The following is a 20,709-nucleotide window of genomic DNA, read 5'->3' on the forward strand; positions in this document are numbered from 1 at the left end:
AAAAATACCAGTTTATGCTGTGACAATGACCCCTTTTAATAGCCAATGATCTGCAAGGTGATTTGGAACAAAATGTGGTTCTCAAAACATTGATTTAAATCAAGAGAACCTTAGTTCTGCATTGAACCCAAACTCAAATGTGTGTTACTTATTTGGGAACTAGTTTTCATAGGATAGTGCCAATGAAAGAAATTATGCCAAAGACTAATACTGTATAAATATCTACTTATCTATCTATACATTTTTATATGTTTACATTTTAGGTTCCTATTTTGAAGTCATTAGCATTACATTGTTCAATAATAACACTTTGAATTCAGAGACCACAGATTAAACATGCTTACATTTAGAATATTCATCTATATATTGAAGTGTTTTTTAATAGGGAAAATGTCAAAATAAATAGTTCTTATCATAAAAGCATAAAAGTAAACCTCCAATTAAGAGTTTAAGTGGCAAAATTATCAATTTGCTGAAAAGGAAATTATTTCGACAAAAACAATTTCCTTTTTGACACTTATTAATAAGAGCAGTAACATACTAACCATCATTGACTTTCCTTACCATACAAAACATTATTTATGATATAAAAACACTTATTCTAAAAGGTCATTTTTCAGAGATTATTTTTAGTAAGGTGGTATAGTTATGCTAATAAGTGTCTGTGTTCTGTCTACAAGTATTTAAGAATAATCTTAAAATATAAAAAGGTTTATACGGGGTTTGGACATAAGAATCTTTAAGAGTGACACAGAAGGTTACAGAAGATAGTTACAAAAAGACACGCGTTCTCTAAAGGATTGGGAAGGAAAAATGGCAACAAGCAAAGGTTTAGAGAAACTCCCCTTTCTTATTCAATTAATTTTACAGAGAATATAATTCAAAATTCAATTCTAATACATAATACATATATAAAATCCAATTTGACAAAATGAAAATATCTTTCATGTCATAAATATGATATTTAAATAGACTCAATAATTTACTAATAATTTATACTATCAAAAATATGGTATTTATAATCATTTAAAATTTACTATTTCAACAAAATGTGAATTTATGTTAATAATTTATTATAAAACCCAACTAAGGGCAATTTCATTATTTTTTCACCATAGAGTTCAAATAATTGTACTGACAAGTTTGTATTATGTAATGAAAAATAAATTCTTATAGTTCATGTGAAAAACTAATCTGTTCTACAACCAAAGCATTACACTCCCATGGACTGCAAAAATAATCTATTTTACTAGAAGGGTTGAAGCCGAGGGTAGAAGAGTGGGGAAAATGTACCCACTTTCATTTTAGAGGCAAGACCATGCATATTGATATTAGAACACTGATTCACTGTAACACAACCATAACATTTCAAGTACATTATAGGATTTTCATCTACTAGATTTAAAAAATCTCAAGTAGAAAAAAGTAATTCCAAAATATGATGTTCAGGTCAATTTCAATATTCAAAGAGTTCAGTCCCCATTCAGAAACAGATAAACAGTATATTTATTAAATGAGTTAAGACAAATAAACTTTACAAATAGACAAATAATAAAAGGCTCAGTGGCTAAAATAGATGGTAAGCATCATTGAAAGAAATCAACACCATCACGGTATCTCAGTTGGCTTACACATGTAAAAAGAAATTTTCAAAGAGCAATTTCACAGAAATGAAGCCATTTTTTTCTTATAAACAAATCACCATTTCTTGGTTCAAAACTGACATCTGTTATGAAAATTACCATATCACATATTTGTAAGATGACAAGGAGTAACTCATCTTCAAAGTGCAAGTAAGTCTATTTACAACCACAAAAAAGGCAATGATGAGGAGAAAAGGATTTTTAAAAAATATTACAAAGATTAAAAACATTTGGGATGCAAAATCAAACAATTTTTTGGTTAGAGGATAAAAGAGAAAAAGTGATTGAATTACAGATGCTGATTTCAGCTATACATACTATATAATGGGATCCAAGATCTTTTAACAGCTTGCTTGCATTTTTTGTTTTTTTCCTACTTACATAATGCTCTGGAAATTTCTGGTAGAAATTACAGTGTCTCAAAGAGAGAAATACATACTAAGCATGTCTTGCTACTACTTCATGGATGTCTTAAGACCCATTTATGGATTAGAGTTGGTGTAAAAAGCCATTGCCTTGAGTTGAAAAATGAATACTGTAAAAGCTCAATACAAATCCTCCAAAGCACATGCACTTCTAAATCTTTTGGTAATTACATTCATATTTAAGCATAACCAAAATAAAAAAGAAAACTGAAAGCATTTCCCTTTTCTCTATTCCCTATGCCTTGTATGTAGGCTTCTCCAGTTGATAGGGTCAATGTTTAGAGTTGAAAGGGTTCTTCAAGGTAGAGTCCGGTCTACCACCCTATGTAAGGTAAATGATTTTCCCAAGATCATGCAGCACATTAATGGCAAAACCAAGACTAGAAACCAGGTTTTGATTCCTAGTCTAAATATGCTTCCCAGCATATCATGCCACCTCTTTTTACAGTATGAATCACTATAAATACCTGATGAATAAATGTACAATGACAAATGCTGACAGAGCCAATGTGTTTCTAAGATTTGCAGAGGATTACTGCAAAGAACTGATGGAGAGAAAATGATTTCCCCCACCCACCAAAAATATCAAGCACCATCAACTAAATTTCTTTGCGGGGTCAGCACTCTCAGACATAGTAGTCCTCGTAAACTTCACGTCAGCCTGAGGATTGCGTATCTGGGGAAAGCTGGGCCCTACACGATGCCAGTTTATACAGGGTAAAGACAAGAGGCAAACAAGGGAAGAAGGTAGACAGGAAGGAAACAGTTAAGGAATCCAACTGGCTTAGAGATGGGCATTCCTGCATACGGTTAATTATTACATCTATATCTATCTTTTTAGAAACATTTCCACTTTTTTCATATAATCTCGTTTTATCTAATCTGTTATTTGGCCACTTAAGAATTAAAATAAATGTATCAAAGACAATGGTGGTCATTACTTTTCTAAAAAACTGTGAGACCATTTTAGACCAACTAAACGCTATGAAAAACATGTTAAATGGCAAGATTGTGATCATTCTCTTAATCTGATTCTACTAGATGGCCATGAAGGAATTAAAGTGATACTTCATGGGGCTGTTATCATCTTGAAATTTATTCCAATTGTGGCTAAACAGGACAGACTGATGCACCATATATGCAGAACTGAGGAAGGAAGCTGAAATGTCAAAAACATTGCTGTGTATTTATTTAATAAAAGGGCATATTTATTTATGCTTACAAACAAGTTTCAAAAACAAAAGGAAAACATGTATGCTTCTACTTATTAACCTTTTTCAAAATGCCAACAGCCCTCATGCTATATGAAGGTCTCTAAGGATTTATTAGAAAAATCAATACAGTTCACTCACAGTTCACCAAGACATCACTGAACTAACATATTTAGACAAAAACAAAAAGGACTAAGGTTCTCTTGTAGTTTGATATTTTGATTTAATTTGATTTGCCTGAAATAACAAAAGCATTTCAAGCATTCTTTCATTGCGTAGTTGATGTCCTGCATTAAACAATCTACTAAATTCTGAACAAAAGGTTATTAGCAAGTTTTCAAAAATTTTAAAAATTAAACAGTTGTTTCAAAACCATTAAGTAGTAAATGTATTTAAGAAACTAATTAGGACAGATGCCATAACTTCATTAGAACACCACTGCTCATTTTTTTTTTTTGTTTTGTTTTGTTTTGTTTTTTGTTTTTTTTTTTAAACAAAGCATTAGTGTTATCTATTTGGCTATTAGTATTAGCAATTTATCTACAATATTTAACAAGATAAATTGTAGGCAAAAATTTAGTACAGTTTCAATAGAAACACCCCTTTTTTTCCTGAAAATACAGCAGTATTTGAAGGACTAATTTTTCTCTGCATCAGTTATAAGGAAGCTTCCCATCTATGAACAGGAACAAAAAAAGTATCTACAAACCTTGTAAACAGATCTGTATCATTTATAAACATAAATAATCCAAATTATTAACAGCCAACAGCAGAAATTAAAGTATCAATTCAATGATCCAGGGCTCTTTGTCTGGCCCAGCTTTACTCCTCCCTCTCTCCCATCAAGGACTGAGATAAACTAAAGTTCTGCTAATACACTGTTCAGGACCATTCTTGGGTACTACTGATGATCCACGGGTCACTTATGCTGAGTTACTGTTTATCTGTCAGTTCGTTTCTCCCACCCCCCAAAAAGCACCCTCAGTCTGGCAGAAAGCTTTGCTTTTTTTTTTTTTAAAAAAATAAATCTACATTCGTACAAGTGTGTCTTCTGTTGAAGTCCAAAGACAAGAATACTATCTTGTCCGTCACAAAATGTGAAAAGACCCAGTTTCAATTTGTTTCTTTACAATGCAGCTAGTGTGTTAACATTCGGCTTACAATCAGAGTGATGTTTCCAAACTATGTAGTGGGCTTCCTGGGGATGAAGAGGTAGCAGACTTGTTCATTTCTATTGTAAGGTGAATTCCGCTGTCAACAGCATTGTTATTTTTGTTGGGAGAGGGTGGAGGGCTGGAGTTACGTTTTGTAGGAGCATCATCTTCAGCATCAGTGTCATCAATAAGGGGTATATGAGGCTCTGAATCTTCTATCCTAAACTCAGGATGTGTCATAAAGTTGTGAATCGAACTTCTTGATTCTGGTTTTTCTAACCCTTCATATAAAGAACTACGAAATGCATTCACCACTCGAATCTGTAAATATCAGAAAACACAGAAAGATGTCAGTATACAATTAACAACTTAAATTGGTTCATTTATGAGTTTGAATCCACAAACAGCTAGGTATGAGTGAATCATATTTGCATGTAATGCAGTGGAACTTGCAATACACTGTAAAAAAATGAATATTTTAGTAGGACACTACAGAACAACAAAACCACATACTCTAAGAATTAAGTATAGATTCAAAGTAATACTAAGAAAATCTCATTGTCACTGGCTAAAAATTTAATAGCCATTTAATTAGATTTTTTTCCCTAAGAAAACAAACAAAACACAAACAAAACAAAACTTAATCAAACACAAGCTTAGCTGACTTTTTAAAAACTAAAAATAATGTATATTTGAAAACAATTCAAATAAGTTAAAGTCAAGCACAAAGGGTTACTATTTGTCATGCTAGGAATCAGGGTGTCACCGACTATGAAAAGCCAAGCAAATAGAAGCTGAATGCCACATGAACTCACATCTACCCGCCACTCCCTGAATCACAAAATAAGAATACAGACAAAACCCAAGTAAATATCTACAAAATGCCATTAAACACCTATAAATATTTGAGTATATGCCATTTTTTTCTACAAAGTGTTAAGGGGTTTTCTCTATCATAGATTACAACTTAATCACTATATTTTCTAGAAGGAATAGATTCAAAATGAAAATTTAAAAATCCTCTGGAATTCTGTGAAAAATTTCCCAAGGAGAATACATGAAGTTTTAAAGTTTTCTAGTACTTTTACCCCAAAACATAAAGCCCAATTTGCCTTTCTGCCTAGAAGTCTGCTTTATAAAGGAAAAGAGGCTAATGGGCAATCAAACTAAAAAATATTACTCCAATATGGACATTAGGTGTCATTAACCCAGTGTCATGCATATATAGGGGAAAAAGTTAAAATCCATACAGCAATTTAAATACATTGTTTTGTTTTCAATCTAATGAAGCATTTCACAATGAAGACATCATATTCTCATAATGCTAAAGGAAGTAACTGTCATTTATGGTGATATAAGAAATGGTCACAAAATCATAAGACAATGACAATAAATAATAAAGTTCCAAAAAAATAATAAAGTTCTTCAAATGAATGTCTGAATATACATATTAAAATATTCTAGTTTAGGGATGTGTTCATTTCTGATTATTACTCATCTCTCTTCAAATCTGTCTTTCCTGCTGCTTTAGTTCATATTAGTTGAGTGAGAAAGACAGGTAAAACAGGTTATAGCTCTGCCAATTACTAGTTGAGGAACACTAATCAAATGGGTTTTCTCCAGTAGAAAATGGGAAATAACAATGGTACCCAAACCTTATGGGGTTGTTATAGGAGATTAAATTAGTACATTATAGACTCAGAACAGTGTTAACATGGAAGTATCAACCCACTGCTTCTCAAACTTTAATGTGCATATAAACTAGCTGGGGATCTTGTTAAAATGCAGATTTGGATACAACAGGAGCTTGAGATCCAACATTTCTAACAACTTCCCAGGTGATGCTAAAGCTGCTTGGGCCATGATCTACACATGGAGCACAAGTATCTAGTCTACACTATCTTGCTATATTATTACACATTATAATTCTAGTCCATTCACACGTTTATACGTTAGTTCCTTAATTTGACAGACTAATAGTAACAAATACATTGTCAATTTATTGCTCTGTTCCCTTCACTAAGATATAATGTTTAACATATGGAATAAAAGACAATGCTTGCTAAATATACTGTCATAATCATTTAATATTTTACTGTGAAGTCTTTCAATTCACATTTGCATATATGCAGACTGTCTTAGTACTAAACCATAAAGTTTAAAAAGCAAAGAGCTTCGAAAGAAAAACTGGTTGATGGCAATAGCCAGTAGGCACAAAGGAGAATAGAAACTGGAGGACTACGATATTGTTGCAAATTGGACTAGGTTGCTGGTACTGCTGTTAATAGTGATAGAGGAACAATTTTCTGTGGATTTTTTTTTTGTTTGTTTATTTTTAAACCAGAATGGGTATAAAAGAAAACAGCGAAGAATCAAAGGGGAAATAAAGTAATTTTTCTGAACATATTTAATTTGGAAAATAGAGCTCATAAGAAAGGTATGGAAGTAAGACGGACATCTGTGAGTTCCCAAAGCTCTAAGAGGGGGCAGAGTGTAGGCTGGAGGTGAGGGAAGCAGGTGTGTGTAGGTGTGTGTGTGTGTGTGTGTGTGTGTGTGTGTGTGTGTGTGCGCGCGCACGCGCAACATATCTGTGGCAGGTAAAATCAGTGAAGTCCTTTTTACCAAAACTTTGTAATTTTTTTCCCCCCTCTGAAAGAATTTACTGAAAGGATATTAGAGATATTTTATTCTAACCACTTTGTAAATGAAGAAATTGAGCAACTTGTCAAGTCAAGTCACTTTAGTGCTAGACTCCTGGAACCTAGGCTTTTGAACTCACAATTCCAGGCTTTTTGGAAGTCAATAAAAGACAAGAACACACAAGACATTCACTTTATCACTAACTTCACTAGAAAAAAAAAATTTCTTAAGATTAAAGTTAATGCTTCCTTCTTTCTCATCTACTTAATCCACAGAACTGTGGTTAGTAACCGGTATAGAAGGACAGACAGCTAAGCAATGCTCCAAAGCAATACAAATCTCAAAAGACAGTCTCACAAGAGATAAATACAACAAAATCTAGATTATAAAGCTTATGAATAAGAAAGCACTCCTGATCTAAGTCATAACCCTGAGCACTATGGTTCAGATTTTAAATGCCCCCAAAGACCCATGTGTTAAAGGTTTGGTCCTGAGGATGGTGCCATTGGGTGGTGTCTGAACCTTTGAAGGGTTCTGTAGAAGATTCTTAGGTCACTGGGGAATCCTGGAATCCTGGTCCTTTCCTTATGCTTCCTGGCTCATGATCCATACACAGTTTTGAACTACTATGCCCTCTTGCCTTAATATGCTGCCTTGCTGCAACCCAAAGCAGCATGGCCACTTGATCATATCTCAAAAGCTATGGGCCAAAATAAACCTTTTCTTTTGATAAATTATCTCAGGTATTTTGTTACAGTGATAGCAAATTAACACACTGAGCTAACCTTACAATTGCTCTGAACTTTATTATCTTCTATATGTAAAATTCTCACAGTACTACAGTAATTCTCAGGAAAAGAATAATTTTGAGCATAATACTTTAGGTAGATAGGAACTGCATTAATACCACAAAGAATCCAGTTTAAGTGGAAAACTAAGCAGTAATCCTAATTTCCCCTTCTTGACATCTAATTCCTATTTACTCTGTCTTTTAATTTATTTCCTATTTGATACCTATTAAGACCTACTGTGCACAACATAATTATACCTCCTAAGAGTGTCAAAATTAAAACAATAATTCCTATGTCCAGAAAAATTTTAATAATGGGAAAAAAACTGAAGCAAATATTGCATGAAGCACATGAGTGAAAAAGTGATTATCATGATCATAAAGTAATTCTGCTTAAGAAACTAAAATTGATTCTTAAGGTAAACAATACATTAAATTTAATTAACAAATCAAAATCATTTACTTTCCTAAATGCCATCCTAACTTTTGATAGCAGGGAAGATTAATAACACTGTTGCCCAAAATATGGCAAACGAGAAGAAAGCTCTAAAATATAGAACTATTTCATTACAAACCAATGTCTTATCTTTTATAACAGTACGGTCACTTCTAAAATGTGTATTCATCATCATTTTTACTATCTGCACTTGTTTAAAGAACTGCAATTATAAAAGTTGTTTTTGTAAAAAAAAGAAAATTCTACACTGTTTTTCAGTTGAGTAATCACATGTTGAATTTTCTCAAAGGAAGACTCACCTGTATTATAAGTGATGTTTTAATTATCTGGAATAGGGGTGGAATTTTTTTTCTATAAAAGGTTATACAGTAAATACTGTTTTTTTTGAGCCACAAGGTCTCTATTGTAACTACTCAATTTCGCTTTTATAGTACAAAAACTGCCATAATACTTTAGGAAAGGGCATGGCTATGATCTAAAACAGTTTATTTTCAAAACAGGAAACAGGACAAGTTTAACCCATGGGGTATAGTTGGCTGACTCTTTGTCTAGAAGTTTAATTTTTTTTCCCCTCAATTTCTCCCTTCCGGGAAGATTAATTATTTGTTTAGCAAAAGGATTTAGTAATAGTAAAATGGATATTAGAATGATATAATTTATAAAAAGAAAAACTACATGATGTTTTCTTTAGAGATCTTATTAAGATCTTGCTAATACATGAAGGGGGAGAAAAGGTGATCTCTGTGAATATGTTTCAAGTCTAGGATCTGACAAAGCTAAAATGGATTACCGATTTCTTCTATTTAGCAAAGCAAGGCCTCCAAATAAGAGTCAAAAAAAATTTGACATTTGAAGATATTTCAAAGATTATTCAATATTAGGTTAGAAGCACAGTGAGCAAATGAAACCTTTAATTAAACACACTAATACTCTATTAATTTTATATATTGGCTGGTGTTCTATACCATCTAAGACTATGCTCCTCAGGCAAAGCTTCAAAGAAATTTAAAAGAACAGTAATATAATTACTGCAACTGTTAGTGTGTAATCATCAGCAGGATATGATCCAGTCACTGGATACTTCCGAATGTCCTGAGAACACAGGATATAGAATAAAGAAGTAAACATCTCAAAACTTGTGAAGCAACAGCCACAATCCTCCTTTTGCCACTTTTTCAAGTACACCTTACTTCCCTGATACATAACACCATGTGGGTTCAGCAACTCAGATGTTTCAAATACAGCTGTGCATGGGGCAGATGTGTTCATGTGTGTCTTAAAACAGAGTTTGTAACTGATCTGGTATTTAACATAAAGCCTGGAACACAGACTGAGAACTATGGTTGTCACTACAGTATACCTAAGGTCATGTGACATCCTTCCAAATTAGAAAATAAATTAAAAATAAATCAGCAAAATTCTGCTGAAATAAAAATGAATACACAACATCCATGAGATAAACTTGTCAAAAAAATTTAACATGCAGCTAATCGGTAAGACATAATCTGATAAATCTGGAATGTAGGATGCTTTATGACTTGCCCAGATGCTGAAAAATAAAGGCAGGGAATAGATCCAGGTTAGAGACTAAAGAGTAATAACAAATTGTTGTTGATGATCCTTTCTTGGATCATAGATCAAAATAGCTATAAAGGACATTTTGGCAGCAACTGAAGAAATCTAAATACAGACTATATATTTGGTAATAGGTATGTGTTAAATTTCCTGAATATAATATAGTATCATTATTTGCAAGACTTTTTAGGAGGTATATGCTAAGGTATTTAGGGATGAAATGTCAAATATGCCATTTTTAAGTGGTCTAGATAAAGGGATTACTACTATATAGATGAGACAAATGGCACAATATATTAAGATATGATAAATCCAGGTGAGATGTATTAATGTAGTAATCTTTCAATATAACTTCAAAAATTTTCAAATTTAAAATTCTGGGGAAAAGAGGTCTTTCAGTACAGCTTTGGTTTGGCTGCTTCTTGTGATATATAAACATGCTTATATTCTACTTCAGGTTCATCAATTTCCTGTAATTTATCATTCTTTTTAATACCAAACTATTGCCACTGGGGACTGTTCTTCTCAATCAGCAAAATTTATCAAGGAGCAACTTGGGAGTCATTTTCTTCAGTCAATTCTTCCTAATTTCCCAGGGTGGGTTAAGGGTCCTGCTATGATACTCTGTAGGACCTTACCATGTAGAAACTTCCAAGTTCTTACTTGTTCTCTCACTAGACTCTAAATAGCACATTCTGGAGGTTTTAAAACAGGCTTGACATATGGTAGGGCTTCCACAGAGGTTTGTGGGGCATTTACCATTCAGGGCTAAATGGTAAGAATAGTGTAAAATCCACAGATAGGAGTGGGTGAGGTTCCAAGTGACAATGTACAAGTGTAAGGCCAGGCAATTGACATTTGCCATTTCAGGTAGATAATTTTTAAAAGGAAGATTCCTATCTGTCCATGTAAATGTTATGTCCTAATGTTACAAGGTCAGTTTTTTGAGAGCACTTGTCTGCTCTTTGTTTTATACCATACTGCTTCTGATTATTAGTTATAAGCAAGTCATTTAAACTCCAAGTCAGTGTTCACACCTGTAAAATGGGGACAGTTCTGGTTCTGCCTGTTAGACAACATTGCTAAAGATATCAAATAAAAATTACTTAAGCTAATAGGCATTAGGTAAACAGTCTGTGCTGCTTTCTCCATAGATCACTCTCTGTCCAGTTCACCTGAAACTCCTCTAGTTCTTCTCTGGCTAGAGACCAAATGGAAAAGATAGGTCTCTGCCCAATGTAAGTCTAACCTTAAGAATTTTAGCAATTATGGGAGTGGGATTTGGTGTACATTTTCATCGCTTCCAATATGCTGAAAATCTGCTATGAAATCAGACGACCCCAATTTACAATAGGGTCATATAAGGTTAAAAGGCTTTAGGGAGTCTGTCACTAAAAATCTAATAGAAAATTTGTTATTCAATTAGTGACATTATAACATGGAATACTGGTTCAATAATCAATCAATATATTTTTCCTACTTGTAAAACTTAATAGAAAATTTCTTACCTTTGATGTTAAACTAAATTGATTATACAAATGGGAAAAAACCCCCAAACTAACCATAAATACCGTAAAAGTTTTTTTGTAGGTGCCCTCTCTTAAAGAACACAAAGCAAGACAAACAAAGTTCAGATTAAGAAGATAAGCAATTGACCATATACACTTAGAACTTTTCTTCAGGCTACTAACTTACTTTCCAAACTGGACAAGATAAAAGCTGAAATGCTAAATTCATACTTTATCTTTACAAATACAGTTTCCTGATTCTGTTAGCTTAGTTTCAAATAACATGCTTCTGGGAACCATGCATGTGACATGTTTAAAGGCATATACTCAAACATTTATAGTAGTTTCACAAATTCTAAGCTACAATTTTATTCCCCATATTAAGAGTTAGCATAGAGACAAGCTCACAGAATTCATAACTAATCTTTGGTTACAATTGTTCCACCTGATATCTAGCCCTCTAAGAAATAAAACAACAACAACAACAACACTTTGAGGTCTCAATCCACTTTACGAAAAGAAAGCTTTATGAAAAGCCTGAACAATGAATTTAAACATTAAGGAGAAAATGAGAAACGTTAGGTGTGTGAAATAGGAAATGTTAATTTCATGCACTTAGGAACACACACTCACACCCCACAGTAGTAGAAGCAGTAGAAGAGGAAAACACTACATGTGTAGGGGTAGAAATATTTGTTACATCATGATGCTGGCTGGCGATGGAGGGTTGCCGCCTTAGAGCCCCCTGAATGGAACTTCCACTCTGGAAAGCATTCACTACATCCATCTGCAAGGAATCAGAGATTGTGACAGCTTGCTCAGCAAGAGAGAGAGAGAACAAGAGAAAGGACCATTCCATCTATCAACATATAAAAAGTAAAGAAAAGGCACTTTTTACAGAGCAAATAGGCAAGAATAGCATTTTGAGATGAAGGGGGGGAGCTAGGAAAAAAGGAGCTTAGGGGCATATAAGACACATTCTTTCATAATCAGTTAAAAGTTTCATTCATTCCAGCCACCAGTAGTATTTTTTCAAAAGAATAAATTTTGTTGGTTGGGAAGGCTAGAAAGGAAGTTTAGGAGCACACTCGAACCTCCTCCCCAGGTCAAAAGCCCTTCTCCCATCATCTCTCCTACCTCTCTACCAGGCCCATACCTGAGTTTGGATTCTGTTCAGACCTCTAAACCACAAGATCTGGCCACGCCGCAATTCCCTTTCAGCGTGATCAATCTCTTCAACATCCTCTGCTAATTCCTCCTCAGGTATTTCTTCCTTTTGTGTTCCATGACCAGCTTCTTTTAGGAATTTTAAACGGCTAGTTGGAATTGTTGAAATAAGCTACAACACAGGGGAAAGAACTTAGAAATAAATCACATCAAGTACAGTTAAACTGAGCAACTTTATACAAAAGGTATTAAAAATTGCAAGAGTATCCACCCATCTTCACCAAGGAAGCAATGAGATCCTGTTGATCAGACTTTTTCTCCCAGAACAAAAAACAGTTTTTAGTTACACAAAAGATTTAAGTTTGAAGGACAAAAAGTTTTCTTGATTAGGAATTCAGCTCTACATTATTTCATATATTAATTTGGATATTTACAATAGTACACTGTATAATCGTGCTCTAATATACATGTTTACTTAAACTCCTGTTAACTACTCCAAATAAAAGGAAAATGCAGGTGGTCTCACTGGATGCGAAACAAGTTTATATTTCATGAATGCTGTAAGAATTCAACAAGAAAAACATACCAAAATTCAGAAAATTCAGTTATACTAAAACTGTTTTAATGAGTGTATTTATTTTTATATAAAATGCAACTTTTAAAAAATAAGTTAACACTGATAATGAAGTTAACACTGTAATGACACCACAGTAACAGATACCTCAGAAAACATAAAGGATATAAAAACATCAACAAGTATGTATTAGCTCATAAGTGTAAAGAGCCATTGCCAAAGAATTAATCAGGGAGAAACAGTCAGTCAGTCATAAGAGAGTCAACTCATTTTACTGAGGTGAAACAGGCTTAAAAATTCTTGAACTTCATGGAGTGTTAAGACTCCAGGATTCCTGGTCACCAAAACCAGCATTCTTTCTAATATCACACACTTATAATCAACAGACAAGCCCATCTTAATCCTGCTGGATAGGTATACTATATTGCATTTCCACTTCCTGAAATTGGTCAGAATTTTGGAAGTTGTGGGGTTGTATTCTGCCTAGCAGAGAACATTATGAAATAATTAGAATGATAAATCAAGAAATAAATGTTTAACAAGTAGGGATCCCATTTAAAAGAAGATCTCTAATAATGAGGTCTTCAAAATGAATAAAAAACTCAAAACCTAGAAACACAAGAGAAAGGTAAGATTAAAGTTACAAGACTGAGCAAAGTTTAAGGAAAACCTGAAAGTTTGGTTTGACTTGCATAATGACAATAAAATATGCTTACATAAGTTATATATATCATAATTTGCTAACCTGAATTTATGAAAATGATAATATAAGTTAGTTTTATAGTAATGATAATGGGCTTACAGTGAACAATGCACATTACTACTACTCTTCTTTAAAAATAATGACATGCATTTGTAAGGAAGCTGACGACAGTAAAGATGAGGTGTATCTTATTTTTCAGGCATTATATTTTATATATACACTTAAAGTTACTCAATTCAAATATTCTAAAATAACATTTTATAGCCCTGTTTTCCAGATACCATAATTCTTATGGAAATGTTCTCTAAGTGAAACCCCAAATTTTCCAATGCCACATGCTGGATTAAATTACATAGCAAAAATAAGGAAGTAAGTATATTTTATTTTCACATTTGTATAAAAATTTTAATCTGAAAATGTAAAAATAGGTGATAAAGTAAAGATATAGATATTGGCATCCTAACCAGTTATAAATACATCATCTTTAATAACTGTTGCAACACTTGTTCTAAAACAGCAAAAAATAAACATAATAAACAGGCATAATAAACAACAAGTGATATACTGGAACAAATACTGTGTTAAAAAAAAAAAAATCCCCAAATTCCTTTTCTCCCCGCCCCCAAAATTTCTTTTCTTGACCCAAATGGCCACTATTTAAAATCAATTAGCAAAACTGATTGAAGAAAATAAACAGTAAAAATTTTAAAAATTACTTTAGTTTTAACGAAAAATGAGATTTTTACCTGGCCCCAGAGTAATGTCCCCATTCCTAGGAAAATTGACCATAGCCACTGTTCTACTGAAAGTTCTGAACAACTGAAAGGTTTTCCACCAAACTGCACAATTATTATCTGAAGGAATAATCAAGAGTAAATTTATTTAAATCTTTTAAATTTTAAATCCACATTCTTTACAAAATCCAAATTTATGACCTCTAAAACACAAGGTGAACAACCACTATTACAATAGCCACAGCTGAAAATAAAACAACTGAAATAAAAACTTCTGCCCAAATTTTAAATGCATGCATTTTTCACATTTAAATTACACTTCTAAGAATTAAAAAAAAAAAAAAATTCTCATGGTTAAGTATAACTTTATATTGTTTCCAATATAACTTCAAGTAATATTTTCTTGTTTTTAATCTATTTATTTGAATAATTTATGCCTTTTACAAAGTATTGTATATTTTGTGAAAAAAACCATATGCTGTGGAAAACATGACAAAATGTGCAACCCTGTTTTCCCTCCTATAGAGTTATTTCATTTCTGTTTAACGTTTAGATGTTAGGATAAATACGAACAGACTATAGAGAAGAAAAGCCACTTGTAAACGTGGGCCAACTAAGTTGATATACCCTCAGTTATCTGTTCTCCTTTCAAAGTAGAGTCTGTCAATGTACATAAATAAAATTCATAATACTTCCCTCCTTATTCTAAATATCCTAAAACAAAGTACACAGGAATATTAAAGATCAAGTAACAAAATATTTGCCCTTCTGTGAGTCTAACAAGCTTCTCCTTGGCAATTAAGCAGGTGCCAAATATTGAAATTAAAAAGAATAATTTTTGGTAGATAACAGTGGTTAACATTTTAAAATTTCTTAAAAATTTTAAAATTCCATTCTGTTAAATCTACTGTAAATTAAAGTCAAGATTATATGCATACTTATATAGATAGTTTCCCAAGTTTTGTTAGTAGCCCCTTCTGTGAGATTATAAGGATTTGACTTTAAGTAAAGTGCAGATTTTCAGAGATAAAACTGAATAATTTTCTTTTATAAACCAAGAAAATAAGGTGAAAGTATCCAACATTTACTTTTGTACAGTGTTCTTGATTTTTTAAAAATTTAAAAATCTTTTTTTTGTATAATAAGGGATGTAAAATAGGAGGATATAAAGATGCTGGGGAGAAAATCAGTAATTACATGATTTGTTCATTTAGTTTCATAAAAAAAACATTTTTCATTAGAGAGTTGGAAAAAATAAAATCCTCTGTCTAGTTAGTTGTGACCTGACTTCTAAGAACAAGGGACCAAGTTTCCATATTCTTTAATATACATCTTAGATAAACATGGAACTACAGACATCATCAAGGCAATATATAGAAGACCCACACACACATCTGAAATTCTGTTCTAGAACAAGGTACCTGTTCACTGACTATCTCCCATGTAATAATTAGATTTGAAACTCTCTTTTCCAATTACCCACCTGTACCACAAAAGTGCCTAAAACAATTGTGCAGAAGATGGCATTATTAAAGATTCCTTCAAACACATTTCTTTCACCATGAATTTTCCGGGCATTTATTTCATTGAAAAGTTGCATCAGCACAAAGGTATTAAAAACAATAGTATAATGTTCCGAAGGAGGAGCATGCAAAGGAGCATTTCTTCCACTATCAATATCAAAAAACTTTTCTCCTGAAAGAATGAAAAATTATTTTGTAATTACTATACAAAATCATAACATGTTAAGGAATTAGGCAATAATAAAAATTAGTCAGACTCTTTATTTCACCTGGAAAGACAGCACAGATGGAGTTGGAAAAGATCTAGGATTATGTAGCATAACTCTCTTGTTTTATAGATGAGGAAACTGAAGCCCCAAAACTATGCTGACATGCTCAAGATCAGACATCTAAGTGGCATAACCAGGATAATAATTATGAAGATTCTTTATCAATCCCCACACCCCATTACACTGCCTCCCAAAATTTACCAAGCATTCCCTGATGAGGAGAAATTAAAGATAAATAGGGAATCAGGAAAAGAACTTAGACTCAAAAATATTTGTACCACTAAAACATGTTGAATGCTATTAACTTGGATTTGAAAAAATTAACTGAAGTTTTATTAAGACACTGAATCCTTACCAGCAAATAAGAGTGTAAAAACTACTACAAGTTGATAGAATGCATGACCCAAAATATTCTTCATCATTGTGCGTGAGATGAGAGGCTTATTTCTACCATAAGGTTTCCGAAGCAAGAGGGATTCAGTGGGTGGTTCCGTTGCCAGAGCCAGGGAAGCGAGTGTATCCATTATGAGGTTTACCCACAGCATCTGCACAGCCTTAAGCGGTGAATCCTAGAAAAGATATGTTTCCCAATAGACATTCACAACTGTTTAGGGACTCAGCAATTCTCAGGAAGCCTTTAGGATTTAAAAACTTAAGGTAGAGAATAGGATTACATTTTTATGATAATTAACCTAAATATTAAGTTTCAGCTTATTTAAATATTTTAAAAAGGTTTTTTTGCTTTAAAATAAACAAGTTTTAATAAATAAATCATCACCTACTTGAGTAATACAAGCGCCCGTGAAAGCAACAATGACTGCTACTACATTAACAGTCAGTTGGAACTGAAGGAATTTTGAGATGCTGTCATAGACATTTCGTCCCCACATAACTGCCTTAACAATGCTTGTAAAGTTGTCATCTGTGAGAATAATATCAGATGCTTCTTTAGCTACATCAGTTCCAGCAATACCCTGTTTAAAAAAAAACAAAATAACTGTGAATTAGACCTAAATTTTTAAAATATAACGTACATACTCAAATGAGTAATATAAAATAAACAAAAATTTGTCATTATACCTAATGGTGACTTAGGCTAAAAGAAGGTATTATAGACGTCACTGAGAAGACATTCTGACTTAGCAGAAATCAAACAAAGGAAGCATGGATAATAAAATTCAAATAGGGCTAAAATCAGAAGAACAAAAGGCAGTACCCAAGTTCCTTCCAAAGGTTGCATGAAAAATATTAAAAAAAAAAAACTGATAAAGACAAAATTAGAGGGAAAAAAGATTTTGCGAGAAACTTAAGAGATTAGAAAATGAATAAAAAAACGGTAAATAACTTAGCAGAATCAAGAAAGCTGAATCCTAAGCTAATGGTAGGGACAGCAAAAAAGCAGTGTTTCTGGTAGTATGGAACCCTTCTATCAGGTTCAGAAAGTATCAGGTTGCACTAGCAGAGTTAAGGCAGGGATGAAAACAGAGAATCTCTTAAATATCTACTGAAGAAGTACTCAGCTTATAATGGTAACAACACTGTCAACAACAGAATGGGATATGTTAATATACTATATATTAATAAAAATGAGTGAAGTACAGTCAAATACATAGATAAATCTGAGACACAGTTCTGAATAAAAGATGATGAACTTTGATCATTCTGTACAAAATTCAAAAACAGGCAAAAATAATGATCTTCAGGACACTGGTTATATTAGCAGAAAGACGGGTTGATTGGAGTGGCTGGGGTGCAGGCACTATTCTATTTCTTGCCTACATAGAACAGGAATGTTCACTTGTGTTCAGTTGTACTCTTATGATTTAGGCACTTTTCTGTATTAGTATTAGAGTAAAATTTAAAAAGGCAGTTAGATCCTTAGAGGCCTTTCCCAAATCCATGAGACAGGCAATTTGCCACCCCTCTCCACTGCCAGATTTAAAGCATGCCAAGAGGTAGAATAGGGATGTCTCTAAGTAGGAAAGAGTGGTTTCAAGTCTGAGCTGCTAAGCACTTATTCTTTCCTCTTTATTTTGGAGATAAATTTAGACTTCTGATGAATTATCATTAAAAAAAAAAAAAAAAAAAAAAAAGCTGGTAAAATTGGACCTAAAACTTCAGAGCTTAAAAACACAAACATACCAGCCATTGCACTGTACTTCCATTTGCATGACTATATTTACCCACACTTATTAAAGCTTGGGTATCTGTCACATGCTCAAGTTTTAGAAAGAAAGCTTTTTTTTTTTTCTTTTTATGTTAAAATACATTCTATATAATATACTTTTCCTGGTTACTGTCAGATTAAAGCAGCAATAAGAATACTGCTAAATGACCAACTGCTGAAGTTAGCGATCCTGTTTGCCTGGAGTACAAGGCAGAGCACCTAATTATTTCTTCTTCAGTGACTCCTCACAAGTCTTCAAAAGATCATTCCAAAGCAGCTGCCTATAAATTCGGGATGTGGTACAGTAAGGATCTCTGGATGCAATTCTTTTTGATTGAGGAAAATTTACCCATATAATTTCCTTTTATCATCTCTCTCACTCCTGTTGAAAGGCTGACACTGTGGTTAAGTCTTCTTCTAAATCTCTGTTTTAGCAGCATAATATCAGGGGATAAATTATGCCAAACATACGGATGCACATAAAACAATCTCTCATTTGAAACCTTCAGGACTAGATTGTGGCCCAAATGTGTCCCATATGTTAGAAAGATGATGAGGCACACACCTTGTATCACAAAATTTCCCAAAGAGTTAAGAAATTCATAAAAACACATTAATATTTCTACAAAGAATATAAGTATTCATACTAATGGGACAAATAACAGCCTAACATCAATTCAGAACAGATTTTGCCAAAGGCAAAATTTTGCAAAGAAACACAAAAAATGACTAAGAAGTCAATTAAGGCAAAAAAAAATTCAGTTTTCTTAGAGTTTTAGATTTGAGAATTGTGATTATTGATCAGTATTTTCCAAAAATAAAGAGAAAATACTTAAATTGAGGACATGGGGGAAATTTAAGATTTTTTTTTAATAAAAAATAGATTTTATGTATGTGTAAAATGATGACATTCAACTATTCTTTAAAAGATCCTCAATTATATTTTTAATTTAAATATGCATCAGCTTTAAGTTTGTGTCCTAAAAAGGCTGTTATAAATTGTCAGATGAGATGACAATTTACAGAGTACAAGGTAAATGTATGACATTATTTCAATTGTACGAAGAAATCATCTTCTAACCAGATTTCATGATATTAAATATAAAGCTAGTGAATAAACTAATTAGACTTATAAATCAATTTAGGCTTATTGATTATCCCTCAAACTAATCTTGAGGGATAGCGTTTAGAATCGATAGTAATTTAGTCAACAAATAAGCAAACAACACAGCTAGCAAATTATATCTGAATACTTGAATAAGTTAGTTCCTACCATTGCAAATCCAACATCTGCTTTCTTTAGAGCTGGGCCATCATTTGTACCATCACCAGTTACAGCTACAACTTGGCGTTGTTCTGAGACAGTGCTGTCGATAATACCTTAAATAAAAGTAAATATTTGTGCTGTAAAAACATTTTCTTTAATTAATAAGGTGATTATGCAGAATATCCTGACTAGTCCAGTTTTATGGTCTCAAAGTTAAAAATACATAATTAAACAAACACATAAATGGAAACTAACTTGGATGTTGAGCAAGGACCAACTCAAGAAACTAAGGTTACATTAGAAGCAATATCCTGTTTTAATCACTGAAGATAAACACAATTCACTCAAGATAGCAAAAGGAAATGTATTTAGATTTTATTGGGAAACATGAGACTCAATCTAATATTCACTATCTATTACTATTTTAGGAAGCAGAACACATTTCTGTATTAAGAAATTGTGAAATAAGTATAAAATCTACTTACCTTTAACAAGAGTATGTTTGTCAGTAGGAGATGATCTTGCTAGTACTCGAAGCTTTGGCCAAATCTTGTCTATCCGCTCTTGCTCAATCTATAAATTTTTATCAAAGTTAAAATGTGTCCAAACCTAGTTCCATAATTCTAAATTAGTTATCTATCATTATTTATCAGTGGTTCTCAAAAGTATAGAGCAATAGCATCAGAAACTTCTGGGAACTTGTAAGAAATGCAAATTCTTGGGCATGGCCCAGTTTTATCTCATCAAATACCCTGGGGTGGGGTCCAGAAGTCTACTTTTTAACAAGCCTTCTAGGTAACTCCAATCAATGTAAACTCCAGTCTGAGAACTCCTGCTAAATACATTATAAGATCAAAATTTAAAAATCTCCCCCACTGCCTATAAAAAATGGAATTTCTTTA

General features: G+C 32.7%; 1 protein-coding gene across 3 annotated transcripts in view; it reads right to left on the reverse strand.

Annotated features, from left to right (window-relative positions):
• Window positions 1–1,482: 1,482 nt before the first annotated feature.
• The window catches only part of ATP2B1 (ATPase plasma membrane Ca2+ transporting 1), a 106,649-nt gene continuing 87,422 nt past the window's right edge, over window positions 1,483–20,709 (reverse strand). Inside the window, exons 14-22 of one of the 3 annotated variants that reach the window (XM_079139191.1) lie at window positions 20,293–20,380; window positions 19,814–19,920; window positions 17,156–17,347; window positions 16,729–16,942; window positions 16,065–16,276; window positions 14,594–14,701; window positions 12,560–12,742; window positions 12,104–12,190; window positions 1,483–4,754 (exon numbers count right to left, since the gene is read on the reverse strand). In XM_079139191.1, coding sequence (XP_078995317.1) covers window positions 4,443–4,754; window positions 12,104–12,190; window positions 12,560–12,742; window positions 14,594–14,701; window positions 16,065–16,276; window positions 16,729–16,942; window positions 17,156–17,347; window positions 19,814–19,920; window positions 20,293–20,380 — 1,503 coding nt within the window. In that variant the 3' untranslated portion in view covers window positions 1,483–4,442. Of the gene's footprint in view, window positions 4,755–12,036; window positions 12,191–12,559; window positions 12,743–14,593; window positions 14,702–16,064; window positions 16,277–16,728; window positions 16,943–17,155; window positions 17,348–19,813; window positions 19,921–20,292; window positions 20,381–20,709 lie in introns of all 3 variants that reach the window. The other 2 variants (XM_079139193.1, XM_079139192.1) reach the window with 2 other exon arrangements.

Source organism: Sciurus vulgaris, assembly GCF_902686455.1.
Source record: "Sciurus vulgaris genome assembly, chromosome: 5".
In the NCBI taxonomy this organism is placed as follows: domain Eukaryota; kingdom Metazoa; phylum Chordata; class Mammalia; order Rodentia; family Sciuridae; genus Sciurus; species Sciurus vulgaris.